This window comes from Lissotriton vulgaris, chromosome 10, assembly GCF_964263255.1.
Source record: "Lissotriton vulgaris chromosome 10, aLisVul1.2, whole genome shotgun sequence".
NCBI classification, from domain to species: Eukaryota; Metazoa; Chordata; class Amphibia; order Caudata; family Salamandridae; genus Lissotriton; species Lissotriton vulgaris.
In genome coordinates this window covers 1,011,573,273-1,011,594,144 of record NC_141698.1, presented here as the reverse complement: position 1 = coordinate 1,011,594,144, position 20,872 = coordinate 1,011,573,273, and the positions used below count along the sequence as shown (strand labels likewise).

Sequence of the window (20,872 nt, the reverse complement as noted above, 5' to 3'; positions counted from 1 at the left end):
TGTTTTAGGGAAGGAGCACTCGCACAGGGGACCTGGTTGGCAGGGACCCTGTGCACTACATTTGAAACCACATCAAAACCAGGCACAAAGTGGAGGCTAACCATGCAAAAGAGGCACTTTCTCACACTGGTTGTGAGTGTATCATCATGCATGAAGTCATGAACTGTACCAAGACCCTGCTAAACTTGAGAGTGCACCCTATGTGTGGAACCTTAGGAGAGTTTCCAAAGAACAACTTTACTGGAGCAACCAGATCTCTAAAAAAATAATATTCTTGCACATGTGTTTCTGGATATTCTTAATCTGACTTTAAACAGCTGCAGATCACCTTACACTAATAGGAGTTTTATATTTTCAGAAACTTTATTTAATCTATAGCCAAGCTTTACTGTTCGTTTTTTACAGCTCTAAATGAGAAGATGTAGCCTTCTCTCCAGAATTCCTATCCGGACTTCTGTCTAAGTGCTTTCCCCCTCACCCTCAGAAAAGTCTTTAGCTTCCTAGTGAGGCACATTCTTCCACTAAGGAACACCATAATGGTACTTTGAATCTGCACATTGATTTCACAAGCTCGAAATCAGACACTTCATTCTCTCTACATTTGTCACCCCAAGAGAAAGCACATACAGGGATTTTGTTATTTATAGGGCTCAAGGAAGAGGATAAACTACCTACTATAAAAGTAAGAATCATTTTAACTCTATTCCCATTTATCTACCCTCTGCCAGCCCACGCCTCAACCCTTTTTGAGGGAATAACAAAAGGGAACAAACTTTAGAACGTCCATGTCATGAACACATTAAGGACAGAAGAAACAATCACAAAACAAAGGGGCGTAGGTGGATGGGAGAAATTAAATATGCCTTCCACTGCGGCCCTGGGCGCGGATACCTATTTGGCGGCCCTTTACTCGGGGATGCGGCGTAGTCTGCCCTTGCCCCCCCAGATTGCAGTGGTGGTCCAGATATGGAAGCGGGCGACAAAGTTGCTCGGCTGGGAGAGGAAGCTCACGGCTCAAACGCCCCTATGGAAGGGCGACTTCCTGAAGGAAGTAGTGAAACTCCGTGACCTACACAAATGGAGCCTCATTGGCATAGATCTACTGGGTGATGTCTGGAGGAGGGGACAAGTGGTGGAATTCACTTCATTGCAGTCTGAATTCCAGATGGGGTCTGGCGAATTCCTCCACTACCAGCAATTCGCGCATGCCATTAGCACGCATCTATCACAAGGAGACCAGCTGTCTGAATACGCTCCGCTCGAAGATAGATTGCTCCTAGACCCGATGATTGACAAGGCCATATCACTTACCTACAAGAAACTAATTAATAACCTCCCAGATACAGTCGGGCCACTGCGGGAAAAATGGGAATCTGATTTGGGCTTACTAGAGGACGATGATTGGGTTGAGGCCCTACAGTGCCCCAGGGAAGTGGCGATCCGGGCAAGATTCCGTCTGGTGCAGCTCCGTATACTCCATAGGTCTTACACCCCAGGCACGGTGCTATTCAAAATGGGATACACAATATCACACTTCTGCCTGAGAGGCTGGGGTACGAGGGTACTTTCTTCCGCATCCTCTGGGATTGCCCCAAAATTCGTTCCTACTGGGTCAGATTGCAGGGCATAATGGAGGTGGTTGGAGCGGAGGTACAGCTGGAGGCCAGGTGGCAGGTACTGGGGGTCACGGAAGAGATAACATGGCCCAAGGGAAATAAGATGTGGTTGGCCTTTGCGAGCATGGTGGCGAAAAGAAATATCGCACGTCTTTGGGGGAGTGACCTGGGAACGGGACTTGGATTGGTGCCAGAGGGCGGAAAAGGTCATTTATAACAGCAGGGGTTGCCCCAGAAAGTGGGAAAGGATCTGACAGGCATGGGGAAGGTACAGAGGAGAGGGGCTGGACGCCTCGGAGGATGAGTAGAGGGGCTCTGCCCGCTCGGTCTTAGCCCATGACACGTCTGTGTCCCCTCCTTCCTGAGAGGCCCTGGTTCTTTAGATTAATTGCAATCTGCTTTTCTGAAGGAGGGATGGTCTCGAGGAAGGGTGATTAGAAATACAGGAGAAGGACTGCAGGCCGGAAGCTGAGCTAGAGGGTACACTGGACTTTAGGTGGAACATCCCTATCCTTGTTAATAATTGAACTGCTGTGATTCTCACATTGTGAGTTAATGCTGCTCTTCCGTTGCTCCAAAGAGTGTAATGTGATGGAAATGTTTTTTGCTTTCAATAAAAAGATGTTTAAAAAAAATATGCCTTCCACTGCAAATTCTAAATCAAAGTGGTGGATTAGCTGGAAATGGTGAGATGTAGGTCAAGCACGGGCCTTGATTCCGACTCTGTAGCTACTATGCTCTGAAAGTGATATGCAACTGTTCCATGATATTCAACAGCTTTAACAAACTTAACGTAGGGACGAACTTGAACTGTTACTAGAGAGTGCAAACATGTAAGTGCCGTCACTGAAAAGTTACAAATGTAATTCTAATATGAAAAGCACTATCACTGAATAGCAAGTATTTTTATTTTGAATGCTGGAATTCTTACTCATTGTTGAATCACTCTCCATATACTGGGAGAGCAGCTCGTCGTCTGCTTGCTGTTGCCTCACAGGCGTCCTAGGTGATTTCTTTGCAAGGCTGCTATTCATTTTCTGAAGGGCGGGATTCGGCACAGTCTGCACTGCAGCTGGAATATCCGCTGGTCGGTAGTTTGCGTGATAATACTGTTCTTCAGGCAAGAGACAGCACTTGGAAAAACTGTCCAATAACCACTTTGCTGTCACTACATGGGGTCTGATGTGGGGGAGAAAAAATAAGGATCAGACACACAACTGAATCAGCCAGGAAATTTAAAGAACCAAGATTCCTGGAATTATTTATTTAAGCCTCCCGGCCCAGTTGAAATACTTACATCAGAGGAAAAAGTGATTTCAAACAGTTTGCACAGTTGTTCCACTCAATGCTGACAGGTGAGGTATTGTTTTGTATTTTCATTTTCATTACAAAGCAACATAAAATTATTAAAATCATTGATTTCTATAGTACAAAGACCATGGTTCTTTTATTTCCAAAATATAAAGTGGATCAGTGAGAAAAAAGGCTGGTGCTTGGCTTTCACAAACAGCTTGAAAGTAGGATAACTAGTACTTCTAAAAATGTCACTTCATATTATGCTTCAATTTAATTTAAGAAGCAGGCTTATTATTGTCAGCAAGGGGCAAAACCACGAGTAGCAATATTCGCTAAAGCCTAGGACATCAGAAATATTATAGTAATGTCCTTGTAAAAGGGCATAGAGTAGGCATTTACTGTCAAGTGTGCCGCATAAATGTTGGTCCACATCCACACACAAAGGTCTGCCAAACAGGAAGTCAAAATTAGTTAACCATTGGATAGTGACACTATTACAGAGACTTGGTCGAGCACTGTTGGGAACAAGTGTAGCTTGTGAGCAAGATGTTGCTCACAGGATAAAGACATTTTGCTAGCCAGATGACTTAAGCTTCTATCTTTATTGCCATTGTGGCACAGGACAAACACTTTTTTCTTTTGAAAGGAGAGTGAGAAGGCTTTCCGAATTGGTGTGCTAGCAATAAAACTGTAGGATTTTAAACTGGGCTAACTGGGCATAATGTAATTGTCATGTGGTAGGCAGCACAACAACCCGGAAAATTAACCAAAGATGAAAAGTGAAAAGCTTGGTCATATGAAAAATTGCAAAGTGTGCTAGCTGGATGTTGTAGAAACCTGCAAAGTGTTGCTGGATAAATACAGAAATGTACGGGTGCTAACTAAACCACAGTGTAAAATTTCAAACTATTATCCGAAGCTATGGGAGCATCCATGTGTACTGGGTGCCCCCTTTTCCCTTCCTGTTTAACGTTCTCTTTGGGAACTGTAATTTTGACTTGTGCCATTGACAGGACTGCCAATGTTTTCATAAAATTCGGTCCCTTCCTCCTTCCAGTATAATTCCTGCAAATGTGGGTGTGTTTGCATGTCCGTTCATGAGACTTACACCGGGGAATAATAACATATTACAAATTAGTCAGGGAAAGGGAAACTGTGGAGTACCACGTTTTATTCCACAATTCAAAACCAATATTGTGCATTCTACAAAGCTGCACTGACCCCCAACAACTCCGATAAAGGAGCTGTAAAGAAAAAAAAATCTAAATTTGGATCACGTAAGAGTGAAACACATTAGTGGATTTTTCCCTATAAAGCCGAATTTGCAATGTTTGCACCGTGGAAGCTTGCAGAGCACAGCAACCTAAAATGTGTATGATTTAAACTTGTAAAGTGTGTTAATGAGGGCATTATGGAAAACAGCAAAGTGTGCTAAGACCTGAGATTAAAGTAGTCATACAGTTGTCATAGATTTTACAATATTACCTTTCTAATATGCTGCAAACTACATACAATCTCAATCCTCAGTAACGTTGTATTTATATCTACCCCCATTTTGACTAATGTAAGTAACCTAAAATATGAAAAATGTACCATTTTCAACAAGAGCTACCAACAGTCACCTTGATGTCAAGTGTTCTGTCCATCCTACCAAGGTCTGACCAAAGTTGTACAAAATGTGATTGAAATGTACTATTTGCCAGTAAATATCACTACAGTTCCCACAAGGAGAACCCCCAAATCTCCTTCTAAATTGGTATTTAAATCTCAAAACATGTACATTTACACCACTGCCCTGATGTTCTTCAACAAACACAATTTGTCACTAATTTCCCAAATTCTCAAGAGGGAGCCAAGCACTCCTTGCAGACTGATGGCAAATCCTCCCAATATTTTACAAGACTTTATGCAGAAAAAAAGTTACATCAAGTCAGTACGCAAAAAGAAATTAATATGTTTTGCAATCACTTGTATCTCAATTTGATCTCCGTCAATAATGTAGCTCACACTGGGGTTTACAATATAGTGACACATGCAACTTGAATTTTAGCTAGATTGTTGCCAATATACAATTATAAATCCTTCCACGTTCAACCAGTTTTTCTGGTTCTGTGCTTTGTAAAATTTAAAGTTCACTTTAAAACAATTTCTTCAGAAAAGCCTACACCCACTACATCTTGGTCTTTACACACAAATTATGTTTCTCTATTACTAAAATGGTTGCCCTGAGATATCCACACACTGTTTTAACATTTCTCCATGATGTCGATACAAGTCATTTGCTCAGTGTGATAAACATTGGGCTTCCTAAAATCAAAATGAGATTAGAAAGAATATATTAGACACTCCAACCTGTGTATGGTCTTGTTCAAAAACTGCTTCAGATCATCATCGCCTTCTCCAACAATGATATGAGTGGCGTCATCGTTGAGCTGATTAAAGCGAACTCCACCTCCACAATTGATAAGTCTTCGTAATTTGTCAAACTTTCTTCCACTAAAACCACACAGATAAATCTAAAAAGATAGAAAGTAGGGCATAAAAAAAGGTGTATGGGTTTCTATCTGTGACAGCACTAAAACAGAGATCGGTGTTTTAACAAAAGATTGTTTGCTGATTCTAGCAAATATCTAGTAAACTTCCAAAAGGCTTTTAGATAAATGTATGCTTGCAAAAGATTTTAAGTTTTGAAATCATGCGACCTACTAAGAATATCTAAAAGTGCACTCTCCTAACATATAAGCAAGACTGTAAGGATGACCAGCATCCATGTACACATAGTGCCAGATGTACACCTGTTTTTGCATGCGCAAACAGGTTTGTACACCCGTTTGCACATGCAAAAACACATTGGGCCTTGTACATAGCTTTTAGCAAGCCGCAATTTTTTTGCGACTCGCTAAATAGGTTTTATTTTATTTATTTTATTTAGTATTTTATAGAGCGCGCAGCTACCTCCGACGGAGGTGTCCCGGCGCTGAAGACCTTATCTCAGAGGGGGGAAGGGGGAAGGAATGAGAGTTTAGATCTGGGAGAAGAACCAGGTCTTTAATTTTTTTCGGAAAAGGGGTTCTGAGGTGGCGAATCTTAACTCTGTGGGTAACTGGTTCCAGAGTTTAGAGGTGACAACGGCGAAGGCCCTTCCACCCGTACGTGTGAGACGAAAACGGGGGGTTGTGATTAGGCGTAGATTGTTGGATCTGAGGTTACGCTGTGAATGAGAGAGTCTCAGTCTGCGTCGGAGGTATGCAGGACCACGGTCATTGAGGGTTTTGTGACTCGCTATTTGGAAGGGGCATTCCCTTCCAAATAGCGAGTCTTAAAACAGTGTACTAATGTTTTGCAACCGCAATTGCAGTCGCAGGGCACTCGCTATTCCCACCTACTTCAAGTAGGTGGTAATGCATTTGCAAAGGGGAAGGGGATCCCTTCCCCTTTGAAAATGCATGCAAAATAATTTTTTAAGGGAGTGGTCCCAGGGATTTTTAAATGCATCCTGTTTTCCTTTAAGGATAACAAGCTGCATTTAAATTTTTTTTTTTAAAGCTGCTTTATTAAAAAGCAGTCCCAGACATTGCGGTCTGCTGAGCCCAGCAAACCACCATGCCTGGGAGGGGTGGCATTCACAATGGGCTCACAAATTGCGAGAGACTCATTAATATTAATGAGTCTCGCAATTTGCAACCCCATTGGGATTCGCAAAACAGTGTAAATACACTGTTGTCCGTTTCATTTAGAGTCTAGCAATTTGCAACTCGCAATGTGTCACAAATTGCGAGGCGCTAAATGAAAGGATTGTACATCTAGCCCATAATGCTTACAAGAATATTAATTACCTAAATAAAATTGAAAGAAAAAATCATTAATTAATGATGCCAGTTTCTGCAGAAAGGAAGTACTCATCTGTGGTCAACGGAGGTGCAAAGTTTAACACATATGGAGAAGTATTACGATACAAGATGTTTGTTACAAACTACTGAAATTCTGCTACGGAGACAAGCAAATTGCATGAACATCCCTCCTTCTAAGGGTGCAACTCTACAATGTGAGAAATAGCTAGCAAAAAATGATAACTACGAAGACTATGTTTATAGCCAATACTGCAAACGGTTTCCCGATATATGCGAAAATATGAAGTGGTCCCACCTTTAAAGCTTCTCTCCCCAACCTACAATAAATGAGATTGGTCAGCCAACATCTGATCCAGTGGCTACAAGGCTTGAGCGAGAAATCAGATCACTATATTATCTGCCTGGCTACAGCAAATGCTCACCTTTTTTATTTTTAATCAAGGCAAGAACTCTTGCTTCACTTCCTCAACAAACTGAAAGATTCACCAATTTCAAGAATCATAACATAAATGCATATATTTATTTCTGCATGGGTCAATGGAAATCCAGACTGAAACTATACATATCTGGATGCTCACTGAGATCACAAGATAGTGTTAATCACTGGTATTGCAGGAGCTGGATTTCTGGTATTCTCAGTTTGAAGGGTCTACTGTTTCCTTCTGTCAAACGTTAACTCTCAAGAAGGACTCAAGAAAAGAAGTTCTCCTGTAGCCCTGAGGAAAAAGTTGGATCAAACTTCAGAATACACAGAGTATGTCCCACTAGTAAATGTCTAGAGAAGCAAGGCTAAGACGCAGGCACTGGCAACTCTCCACCACATTTATGACGTGGGAGATAAAACTGGCAAACTTTTGGCATGGCTGAGCAGGAAAGAGAGATGAACGCTGGGTAGACAGGCTGCGTCTGGGCCAAGCCGATTGGATATCTACTGATGCCGGGATAGCTGATGCATTTGCAGACTACTACGAAACCCTATATAGAGTCCATGATTTGGGATCCAAGCTGAACGCATTGCAATACATGTCAGACATCACCCTTCCAACTCTCGAGGACACTGACCGGATAGACCTTGAATCCGATATCATCGAGGAAGAAGTCAGGGTGGGGCTAATGAAACTTCGAATGGGGAAAGCCCCGGGCCCCAATGGATTCCCGGCAGAGTTTTTCAAGAAGATGGCTGACCTCCTGACCCGACATATACAGGGCCTCTTCCGGGATGCGGAGGAGGAGTGGCGGTTCCCGCTGGACCTCAGGCAGGCCACGATCGTCCCAATTCATAAACCAGGGAAACCGGCGGAGGACTGCGCATCATATCGCCCCATCTCATTGTTGAACGTGGAAGCGAAGGTATATGCCACGATACTGGCTCTCCGTATGAGAAAGGTCATCCCGGGATTGATCCATCAAGACCAGACGGGGTTTATCCCGGAAAGGGCGACTAGGTACAACCTCCGAAGAACACACAATTGGCTCTGTGAGGTGGAAGGCAGAACAGAGCCACATTGGTTCTTGTCATTAGATGCAGAAAAGGCGTTTGATGCTGTCCATTGGCCTTTTTTGGAGGGAGTGCTGGAACGTATGGGCTTCGGACCCAAATACAGGCGCAAAATTGGAATACTCTATGTAGACCCTGGTGCCCGAGTAAGAGTCAACGGAATGATGTCGAGGGCTTTTCCCATCCAGCGGGGAACCCGTCAGGAGTGTCCCCTATCGCCCCTGCTCTTTGCCTTGACTATCGAGGTGCTGGCTTGCGCTGTAAGACAAAATGAGAAGATTACGGGGTTCCGGGTGGGACCGGCAGATGCACAGGGCGAGAAGCTATCCATGTAAGCGGATGATGTGCTGCTGTACGTCACGCAACCACAGAGCACACTACTGGCGCTGTTTGATGAGCTGGCAAGGTATGGCGCTAAGTCAGGATATCAGATTAACTAGCACAAATCGACGCTCTATGACCCCGAGGTCGGACGGACTGGCTCCAGCTACCACAGAGACTACAGACGACTGACGACGGATTCCAGTACCTAGGGATATTTCTCACAACAGACAGTGCTCTCTCTTACGAACGTAACATTAACTGTGTCATACGTGACTTTAAGCTTGACGCCAATAGATGGCAAACGCTCTCCCTGACGATACTTGGGCGGGCAGCTATGTTCAAAATGATCTCACTCCCAAAATTCCTCTACTCCTTCCAGAATGAATACTCCCTAGTCACACCTAAGACCTTTCGGGATATCCAGGCAGAGCTCAGGTCTTACCTCTGGTTGGGAAAACACCCTAGAGTGGCATTGGCAACATTGCAGCAGCACCAGTATGACGGCGGGATCTCTCTTCCAGACCTTGAGGCTTAGTAATGGGCAGAACACCTCACCCCCATTAATGATTGGATACACGCGCCTGCCACACACCCCACATATACTTTGGAAAGGTACACCATGGGTGCACATTCATGCCTACACTACATATATGGGGGAGGGGTCAGACCAGATTACTACCGGCTACGAAGATCACGCTGAGGGCCTGGAACAGAGTCTCAAATATTACTGGGTGGACACATAGGCCTACGAGGCAGACCCCCTTTTGGGAATGCGCCTGGCTCAAAGAACTTGGCAAGCTTAGGGGGTTCAAGGGTTGGGACGCTATCAGCATTTCCACTCTGGGGGATGTAGCCAAAAATGGAGCCTTGAAACCCTTTGCCTCCTTGCAGGCTGATTTTGGTCTACACCGCTCCCAGTTTTTTAAGTACATACAATTACAACATGCTTGGAGGGAGGAAATCACATTACAAGAGCCGCTCCCAGAATATGGGCCGCTTATTACAGGAAAAGATTCCTGAAAAAGCTGTGTCCCTGACTTACAAGACGATCATGAACAATAAACCAGATAGACTGGAGGGTCTTCGAGCCACGTGAGAGCATGACGTAGGAAAGATGGATGATGTAGACTGGGGAGTGGTTTTGATGCACCCTAGGGAAGTGGCCATCAAGTCCCGCTTGCGCCTGATCCAGTTCAAGGTCCTACACAGGGTGTACTATACGGCTCTATAAAATGGGGAGAGTAACTGATCCTAGCTGCCTCCGTTGTGGACATGATGACGGGGGGTTTCTACATATAATATGGTCCTGCCCAAAGATTCAGGTGTACTGGGCGGAGATCACTGCAGAATTGAGTGAGGTGCTAGAAATAGACATTCCATTAGACCCGAAGCTCATCCTTTTGGGAATGACTAATGATGTAGACTTGGCTCGTCCACTGCTAATCTTTCTAGTACTAGCCCTAGTTGTAGCCAAAAGGGACTTAGCTAGGAAATGGGGGGCGCCTGATACACCCCAGCTGGAGGAGTGGCGGAGGGGTCTCGACATGTACATGGCAGCTGAAAGGGTCACATACAAAGCGAGAGGATGCCCGAAAAAATGTCATAGGGTGTGGAGTAAATGGAGACGCTATCATGGTCTAGACGGAGGTCTCTGAGGGGACAGGAGCTTATCCACGTTGGCATGCTGAGGGAGGACACTCTCAATGTAATTAAGAGGGAGGGTGGTAGGATGAGGCAACCTGCTCTGAAGAGAACATTCGTATTATGTTGCTGGGACATTGCAAGCTGACGACAATGGAGGGGATGTGGGGTTGGGAGAACGGGGACACTGCTTGATGATGGCATGCTAGTTCTGTATTTTGCTATGTGGACAAAACAATAAAAATGTTTCCAAAAAAAAAAAATGTCTAGAGAAGCAGATACTGAAGGATGAGGAACAAAAGGTGGGGCAAAGGCAGGAACACCAACCTAAGCAAAATGAGTAACACTCTCTGAGTCTAGCATCAGATCCTGTTGTATGCTCAACAGTCGTGGACCCAAATGCAAAATGTTGAGTTCTACAGGCATGTAATGGCTGCCATGTTGGAAACAGAAGCTTCAGTAATTTGAATGGGCACACACAAGCCGATATAAAAGTAAACAAGCATTTGCAATGCAATAGGTCTCGCATTTACGCGAGTTTAAGCTATTGGCATTGTAAATAACAATGCCTTTTATTTATGTTTTAAAAACAGATACACAAATAAAAGGCATTGTCATTTGCAATGTCAAAAGCTCAAACTCAATTAAATGCGAGACCTATTGCATTGCAAATGCTTGTTTTGCTTGCTCTAGTTGGCTTCTGAAATCAATGACTGCAGTTCTCTGCTACCTTTAATGATAGTGTCTACCTATACTGATTCTCCACCCGGCTGATGGTGAGATAGTAGACAGACCAAATGTCTCTATCCCACTCTCTAAAGAGCAGACTAACTCATCAAAACAGAGAGAAGCTTGAAATGAATGGTGCCTTTGCGCCAGACATCCCTTTGACAGGCAGCACGAGACAGGGGTGTTCCTTGGCCATCAGGGGTTCCATGGTTAAGGCGGAAATGAGAGGGGATAAGATTCAGAATAAACCTGCAATTCACGGTATGATGGAGGACCGCAAAGCACATAAGCTGGCCCTCTTCATCAATGATACACTGTGCGTGGTCACCAATCCTGAAACAACTATTCCAGCATTGTTGAAGGAGCTACACCGTTTTGCACAGGTATTGGGCTTCAAAATCAACTATTCCAAATCACATGGACTGTGAGTAGCAGACCCTCAAGGCCACAAAGGGCTACAGTGGCCATCACATACCTGGGAGTTCATCTTCCGACTCGCACGAGCACTATTTACGATAGCAACATCTCTTCTTTGCTTATGGCCCTATTCAAGGATCTTTGTCGGTGGGGTAAGTAAGAAATATCCTGGTTGGGTAGGCTCAATATCTGTCAAAATAATGTTATGCCCCAGGTCTTGAATGTGCTACAAACTGTCACCATCACTAAGCCAACTCAGGACCTGATCCATACCAAAATGCTTAATTTTTTGTGGGAGGGTAGATCCGAGGGTGGCGAGATCATCCCTATTCCACTCCACGACCGGTGCTTCCCAGACAGAACAATGTACATGCTAGTGGCACAAATGTGCCCTTTCTTTTCCTTAATAAGAACCACGACATTGAGAGTAAGCCTTGGATACAATTAGAACAAGCCTTCTAGCCAGTCCTCCTTGGCAGGCTTTTGTGGTTGCCAGCGCCACCCTGGGTAGGTTCTCCACTGCCGTTGACGACCAAACTCCTGGCCCATTGGCAAACTGAGGGGAAAACAGGCATTTCCAGTCTACCCCTTTCTCCTGACCCCCCTGGCCCATAACCTGGACCACACTCCAGGCGTGTCGAACCAGAATACTTTTGCTCTGATCGGGCCCGTCACCTTCCTTGAAGGACTTCAACAGCGATTATGCCCTTAGGAAAGGAGTGGTACTCATTGAGAAATATGCATTGGCCAGATGCAACAACTATAGGCTCACTCAGGCATTACAGTTGGCTGGGGAGGATCCTGCTCGCAGAGCTGTGCAGAGGGAGAAACCACTGGTTGAATCCATGTGCACCAATAACATCCGTCGCAAAGGCATATCATGTCTGTACCGCTACATCTTAAATCTCACCCACTTCAGGAAGCAGGCATATGAGGCGCAATGGGAGAGGGAATAGGCTATGGTCATTTCAGATGAGGCTTGGGAGGGGTGTAACGAGGAGGAGGGTCGGAGGGAGGAAACGTGGACCCCAAAGGAAGATTGGTGGATCCTTCCACTCCTTCCCCTCAGGGTGACTGCTCGTCATGGCCACTCACGGACGACGCGAACACGAACGAGGACGGCGCCTTTAACTGGGCGTATGTGGACGACGAGGACACGACCACTCGTGACGTCGGCTTTGCCAGGTTGGAGAAAAGCCCGGAAGAGAGGGAGCCGGCGTGTGACGACACCCCTCAGGACAGAGAAGGAGAACGGCGGAACGAGCGGAGAAACAAGAGCGGAGAACGGAGCCTGAGTGAGAAGCAGGAAGGCGAGCCAGGAGGCCAACGTCCCCATGAAGCCCCGTGCCACACTCCCGAGGGAGGAGTGTGGCTGAAGCAGGTACGGGAGCGCATTACAGGCTGGGTTGGGAGGCGGGTCAGCTCTCCTCCTTAATCGGTAGCGGCTGTTAAAGTCCCGTATCGAAACTGTGCATAGTGTAATAACCCACTCCACCCGCTGTTATCCTCGTCCAACCCCTACCTTCCCTGACACACTATCCTCACCACGTCACACCACCTAAAGTTGTATATGTCACTAGCAGCGGTGTCCGTCACTCCTGGTTTCCCCTGGTGACCCCTGTATGCGACCCAGAGACCTGACAGCTTCCTCTCTTTTTCTTTTCCATTCGGCCACTCCCCTGAGAGGAATCATCGGAGAACAGGCACAGTGGAGACAGAGGACGAGGAAGAGAAGCCCTCCTCAGTGAAACCGGCGGAGTTAACCAAGAAAAGACTGTCTTCCCGTATAAGAAAGACCCTATCACAAATAAAGCCTTACCCTAAAGTAACGAGTGTCCGGCCCATCAATCAACCCACGTTACAGGGGGCTATCTCGCAGAGGGCTGCCAAGACATCCATATAACTACGCTATAAGGATAACACCTACAAAATATTGACACATTGGTATCTCCTACCCGTGCATCTCCACATGATGTTTTGGGGGTCAAAGCTGTGTTGGAAAAGTTGCAGGATAGAGGTACCTTATAACACACATGGGGGACAGATATGGGCGTTTTGGGACGAAGTCCTCCTCACAATATGTTCCATCACTATTGTCTCTTTGCCCCATGACCCACTTTTTGTTCTCCTGGGGGACCCAGGGAAGAACATACTTTACCCCACAACGACTACTCAGGAGAGGATATTCCTTCACCTCCTTCTGGCCGCATGCCAGAGTGTGGCTCAGATGTGGAAGCTGTTGCAGGCCACTTAACATAATATGTAGTGGGGACGGAGTGGTCAATCTATGGCGTGAAAAAACTTACTGCAATTGTTTCTGATAGGGTTGCAAAATTTGATATTATCTAGTACTCCTTTAGCACCTACATGAAGAGACTGCAAAGCACAGGGGGGTTCACAATGTTTCATCTGCTTGCATGTGCGTTTCCGCACTTTCGACCGCTACATGCCATCATCCTTCATCATAAAGCCAGACATCCAACATGGTGGTCAGCTGTTTTATGAGCTTCTGTAGTGGGCAAAGATATCTTGGAAAAGTGCTCACCCTATCCATTAGGCAACCAGACAAGATCTGAGAAGCATCATTTTAGCCCTGGTTTGTGGAAAGTATGTGCTTTACTGTGTAAATGCAGATGAAGAACTACTCCATACTACTACATAAAATTGACTAAGTAAAGGAGCAAAGCCAAAATGCACGTGTCAAAAGAAATAGGTCTCATCAGACAACAGTACATTCAGGAACCACGCTAATCATTGTGAATACTGATGAATTCCAACTTAGATTAGAAAGATCCTACTTGTTTTTAAATCATATTTTCCATTTATGCCCTAAACGTTAGGGGGAACCCTCACTTCAGGTTTACCTGCTCATTGCAGGTGTGAAAATGCCATTCAAATGCAAGCCTTTGCCACTGAACCTTGGCAACTGCTAATATAATTCTAACGGCTTGTCAAAAGTGAAAGCTGCATTGAGAAAAATCCAGAACCAAGATAAAAGCTGTAGGTGAGAAACAATGGAGGAACACATGGATTTCATGAATTAATTATTTCCATAGCATAACCCTGTTGAGTCATTCATTTGTTTAAAGCAGCATTCTGGCACGAAGGGCAGTTTGCACGGCCTTTCACTGTTAGTTCCAATAATGCATTATATTAATGTGTTGTTTTCTTCCGGTCGGTGATCTATAAGGGAGCAAACAAGCTGTTGTAGTTTTGAGGAAGATTCAGGCGATATCCAAGAATTCACAAGCTAAGGAAGAATAACTGAACAGAATTACCTTTCCACCCCCATGGAACAAGGACTGCCATGGGTGCGGGGAGCGGATGAGGGCTAATAGACTGCCATCAGCCCCAAAATAAACCAGGTTTCCGGAAGAAAGACAATTTTCAATTAACAGAAAAAAAAGAATATTTTTTTTAATTCAACGCGTGTTCAACAGGGCCCAGCTTGAGAAGGCTTGATAATCAGGCTTCTGGAATCATAATATTAATAGTGTTTAAAAAATAGAAGCAGCTTGGTCAATAGGCCAATGAACAAAGAGGTCAAAAAAGTCATGACATTACTGAAAGCATTGCCTCGATGAAAAAGTATTCTTCAACTAGGCACCAAGGAAATTAGTCTGGCGAGCAGCGGCAGCAACGTTTAACAAACAGTATCTAACCCCTAGCTGGGGTCCTCCGCAGCGCAGTAGCGACTGCCTGTCTAATGCAAGTTAAAACACCTGTGAACACACGTCGGAAGGGGCTCTTCCCCGATGCCACAAGATTAAATATGCACGCAGTAACGTGATGGGGGTAGGGGGTGTTCTGGAGATCTCAATGAATAAGTGGGGGGTCCAGAGGAGGCAGAGCAGTTCTGCCAGGAGATGAAGAAGAGGCTCCTGCGAACACAGGCAGGTAAAGGAATCTGGGAAAGAGAAACAAGCATTGGCCGCGCGGCAGTAAAGCCGCGCGGCAGTGAAAGTGGCAGTAGGGGGAGGGGGCATGGGCGATTTCCTTTCGGAAGCGTGCGACCATATGGCACCACCATATGGAGCCACGCGCTCCCAAAAGGAAAATCGCCAAGATGTGCATGTGTTGCATTGCAAGCAGTGCAACGCGTGCACTTCTTTGCTGAAAAAGCTCTGCCGATGGCATTAGGTCCCCTCATATACAACGCAAGCGCGTTGCGTAGGACGAGACCTAAAAATGGTATGAAGTGGAAAATGAAAGTAAGGCCTCGGAATGAGAAAGCCTGTTTGGATGGCAAAAGATTCACATGTAGTCAGCAGACTACACGAATGGCTCAAACACCTTGCGGGAAACAGAGTAAGTGCAAGTCATCCGGCTGGAGAACCTAGTCTCATGCTGGGAATTCAAAGCTAAAAAGATACCAGTGGAAGCCCACAGGAACTGAAAGGATTCAGATCTACAAATCCAGAAACTGTAGGAGAGAAGGCGACAACACCAGGCGGCAGGCGACAGGCTCCAGCGAGACAGGCACCCAGCAGAACAACTGCGCCCCAATCCATCCCTCCTTTTCACACTGCCATGTAGGTCAACAGCTAAACAAGTCATGTTGCCATAGTCTCTGCCCATAACTGGTCTTGTGGGTAGCATGACAGAGGTTGCTCTAGGCTGTACCCTGCAGCTTCCTGGAAATCAGAGTCATGAAGTGTGTGCTGCAGGAAAATCATAGACAATGGGAGAATGGCTTGTCTCCAACAATTTTAAAAAGAAAACATTGGAAGGACAGTTGCTGCAAGCCACAGGAGTAAAGTGGGGTGATGATCTTTCAGCTGCATTCAGAAGAATGATGACTTAGTTGGACAAATTTAGAAGGGGTTTAAAAACCTTGCCTTGCCAAGCAACCATCCCTACCTTGGATAGAGTCATGAGAAATTGTGGTTATACCTAGTTGCCTCCGTATTTACAAGGAACTAGACTTTACTTGGCAGTATATTCTTGGCTCTATTGATCTAAATACTAAGTCACAGATGTAATTACTAATATCTCAAGATGCAACAGACTTACTTTACAGCCATCCAACAAGTCCTCAGGTGCTTGAAAAGAACTAACATCCAAGTTTTCTAGTGCATCGGGCGGAGGATCCACCCTGCTGGTCATCACTGAGCTAAATGCAGATTCATTAATGCAGCTCATACTGATGTTGGAGATGTTGCTGACATCTGACAAAGCATGACCTGCAAAACATTTTTCAAAAGAACACTTTAATTTTTCATACTATACACACAACAAAATAAAAGAGCTTAGGTTTTGTTTTATAGTTAAGAGCCACTCACCTTATAATTGCCTACAGTGAGATTAAAGCTCACTGTTCCAACTTAACACAAAGTAAGTGAATGACATCTCTCGGTCATACCCAAACGTTGATGAATATTACAATCAAAATCAAAGACACATGTACACATAAAATATTAAAATTAATTCATATTTTGAAAAATAAAAATAAGTTCAACCGGGGGAGGAGCTACGCCGCGAACCAAGATGGCCGCATAGGCTCCCGGCTCCGCCGACCTCCACCGGCGGCTCGTCTATCCTGTCGTTTATCCTTCACCCACGCCCTGTGCCTGGATGTATGAAGGTTGCCTGATGCCAACGGTGCTTTCCCGGTTTTCCCACCTTATTCAGCGACGAAGTTATGTCGTGTCCCATTCTTGGCCTACTCCCGGGCTGCCGCCGGGACCTCGATTTTTTAAACACCCGGAGGGACCTGATCAACATCGGTTGTGGGACCGCGATTGTCGCCGGTCTTCCAGATTTGAATAATTCTTTCCGCTTGTGACTCTTGTCCTCGCTGATGGATGGTGCCGGAGAAGAGACACTGTGACGTGCTGCGATCCTCCTGCACCGTGGCTGTGGGTTGTGTGCCTGACCCTCGTTTCCTGACCCGGGGGCTGACGGGCTGCACCCACGGCCGGTGTTTGTGCTGCTTGTGCCAGCTCGGGGCGCCCTTGTTGTTGCGGTCGCCAAATGTGTGCCCGGAGCCCGGCGATGTGGGCTGGAGATTGTGTCCCCCTCCGTCCTTTGGACCCCGGGATGGGGGGAATGGATGGCGCACATTCCTTGAGATCCGTAATGGCGGCGATTGGGGCGCTCCGATCACAATTCACCGGCGCATGTGTCTCCCTGGCGGCGAAACTGGATGAAGTTTGCTCGCGACCAGCCACGGACGCTGCAGTGCCTGCACAGAAATCTGCGGTCCAGTCGCACGATTTGACCCACCATCTTCGGGAGCCCGAGCGGCAGCCCGACTTTGCTCCTTTGAGAGTCGGCCTCACTTTTCCTTCATCGGCTACAGTACATGGTCTTCCCTCTAAGCCTCCTATTAGATGGTGCGTCGTCACTGGATGTCATGTTCTTCATTGCCGAGTCTCAGGGTCCCGTCGAAGGGGATCGCCATTTTCCTTTGTTCTGGCCCGTTTGCATAACGGATGCCGCCATTTTGTGACCGGACTTTGCTTCACCTTCACTGCCTTGGTCTGTCATGGACGCTTTGCCTGCCTCTGGTCGGAAATGGATTGGTCGGGATATGCTCCAGAACGGATTCGCTCTGGTCAGGGTTGACTTTGAGGTTTACTTGCTCCTCGCTGCTGCTTTGGACCATCTGAGACGCTCCCTTTGTTTGCAACTGTTATGACTTTGGCGATGAATCTCCTCGTGAGGCTTGCAGGGTTGATTTCTATTTCCCTGGGGTTGCTCCGTTTACTTTTGCCGGGACTGCACCGAATACCTCACCGGGCCGGGGGTAGGATGGGGGGGGGGTTTTCCTGGTGACTGTCCTCCCTGTGATAATGCTGACCGTTTTGCTTTGCTTGACGATGATTGTGTTATGGGGGGGCCACCGCTGGCGGGGGGTACCAGGTGTCCGGGGGCCTGTTTGTTGTTCTCCTCCTCCACTTCTTCTTATATTTTCCCTTCTGTGGGGCAGTTCCGGGGCGACAGGCACGCTGTTAGTGGGTTAGGCCGTAGCCATTAAAGGGGTGCAGGGTGGCGGGTGCGGGGGGGTTTGTTATTTTAGTTTGTTTTGTTCTATGGTCCCTATCGCTCTTTTCCGGCTTTGGGAGGGCTCTTTTCTCTTTCGTAGGGTTGGCCGTCTCTTGGTCTTACACCTTTTCTTTTTTCTTTTTCGGCTTCTCGAAAAACCTTTGTTTTTCTGTTCTTGGGGGGTAGGCTCTCTGGGGTGATTTTTAGCAATGTGGATTACTGTATTGTGGTTTATTGTCCAGTATTATCGCCGTGGCTGCCCAGATTGCATAGTTGCTTTAGTCATAGCCTATCTCCGACTGTAATTGGGGTAAGTCCCAATCGTCTCCTTTGTGACTCTATCCTGTAAGGTGTGATGTCCTTGTTGTTGCAGCCCCTACTCTTTTTCTAAAATTTAAAAAATGGAAACCTCATATCCTGTTTGCGGGCCCCACAACCACATCTGATCTACCTTGATCTATCCTGTTTACTGATTGGCTCCAGTTTCTCCTGTTTTTATTGACTGTCTTTGCGGCCGGCCATGATGGTTGTGGGCCTGTGCATGTATCTCCTTTTTTGAATAAAGGTTTTCAAAAATAAATAAATAAATAAATAAGTTCAACCATGTCTTATTGAAATATTTTATATTTCATGGATAATAGCTGTCACATCTTTACAAAATAAATCAGAGGGAGCGTTTTACTGTATGAAATAATAGTTCCTGGTCCACCAATGCATGGTTAGCATTTATATACTTTTTATGATCTAAAACAGTTTTCTATCAGGTAATCAAAACTGAAGTAAGCAGTGCACATACACCTGTCTTTTTGTGTAGCTGACTTTTCCACTCTAGTCTCAAATATGGGGACTGTTTAGTAAAAGGAGCAACAGAGGTGGTGGAGATAGCATACACACAAGTGGCATCAAGCTAATGAAAGCTATGAAAGAATGATGGGTCAGTGGATTAATGCAGACCTTGTGTACATGTGTACAAAGTGAAGGTCATAGTTTTGAATCCAAGTGGCTCACCTCAGCATTTCATTCTTTTGAAGTCAATATGGGTACCACAGAATGTGGCAATAATAAGTCCATTGTCTGGAACTGAAGAGTAGGTGGTGAACACCTATTCTTCAAAGCATTCATCAGAAAAGGCTTTAAACTTTAAAGTGATATGATGAAGGTGTGTATTAGCGGAAGGACACCTTTATTACAGAAGTGAGTAATACAAAAGACATTCAAACTGAGTATTTTGCTGGCTTCAGTTATTTGACTTATTTTTAAAAAATAAGCCCACATTTTGACATGAAAGTCATTTACAAAAGGTTTCAAGAAGAGCAACACAGACATCAAACTGTTCACAGCTAACAATGAAGTGTTTGTATGTTACACCTAGATGCACAGCATCTTACAGTTCTTGTTCTTCTGCACCGATTATCATCTCTGACCATTGAGAAACTATCTCTTGTCCATGCCTCAGAATGTGCTGGTACTGGATGAGGCTGTAGGCCCTACTGCAAGATGGAAAATGTTGCATTTAGGTACAGAGGATTAAGTACCAGGCACTGCAGCTGAGTCAGCAATACCGTTGCTGGTAGGAAATGCCAAACCCCATTTTTATGGCCTTTTACAATCAACACAAAAGTAGGAAACCCTCAAGTAGGTACCTCTCACAGGTAAGGTACTAAGTCACAAGGCCTGGAGTCTGGTCGTACAAGGCAACACGTTCTCTCCAGCCAGTGACCACAGATGGAGTTCCGGCACCAGAATTCAAAAGAACAGATAAAGAGCCCTTCAGGACTCATCAGGATCCTAAATCCAAAGCACCTACGATGCTGATTTCTGTTCTATAAAATCCCTGCTTGGGATAAGAAAGCCAGTCTTCCTTCAGGATCCCAATGTTTAGGGTAATATCAGGGACTGATGAGTGGTACCTAGTTCCACTTAACAGTCCTACCTACCCTTGGTCTCCATTCCTTACCCAGGCCTTCCAGACATAGCTATTCCCATCCCAACATGGACAAAAAGCCCCAAAGAATAAAAGTCAGAGGCCTGATAACTAGAAATTTTGATATGTGGCAGGTCCAAGGGAATGGGGAGGGTACTATGAGAAGATGCAAGAATGGTGAGGCAAAAAGGACATTCAGGAGGCATTACACCGCTAGCACCTGATGCAATACATTCCGATTTCTGTGCCCTTGAAATAGTTTGCAGTCCTATCAGTGTTCATCAGGCAACTGAAAAAGTTGCCTGCATGTATATAGTACACTCTACATCTCATGAAAAATGTTTTATCAAAACTAGCAAAATAAGTTAACAACAAATGCACTAAATTAGGAGGGCTAGCTAGTGTAGCCATATTCTTTTTCTAGAAATCAAAAACATCGCCCTGCTAAGTGCCGAGCATCTTGGGTCAGACTAGCACATGTGCACATTTTTGTCACATCACCACAAGGAGCACCTCGCAGTGATGCTCAGACTGGCTCCTTTAGTATTATTTGGCAGCTCATTGCATCTGGCGCCAATGATACAGTTTG

The 20,872-nt window shown here is 45.4% G+C and overlaps 1 protein-coding gene across 3 annotated transcripts in view; it reads right to left on the bottom strand.

Moving 5' to 3' along the window:
• The window catches only part of TOPBP1 (DNA topoisomerase II binding protein 1), a 289,247-nt gene that overhangs the window by 211,049 nt on the left and 57,326 nt on the right, over positions 1–20,872 (bottom strand). For all 3 annotated transcript variants that reach the window (XM_086942059.1, XM_086942060.1, XM_086942061.1), the window contains 3 exons: positions 16,386–16,555; positions 5,265–5,428; positions 2,548–2,795 (listed from right to left, as the gene is read on the bottom strand). In XM_086942059.1, the coding sequence (XP_086798185.1) occupies positions 2,548–2,795; positions 5,265–5,428; positions 16,386–16,555 (582 nt within the window). The remainder of the gene's footprint in view (positions 1–2,547; positions 2,796–5,264; positions 5,429–16,385; positions 16,556–20,872) is intronic.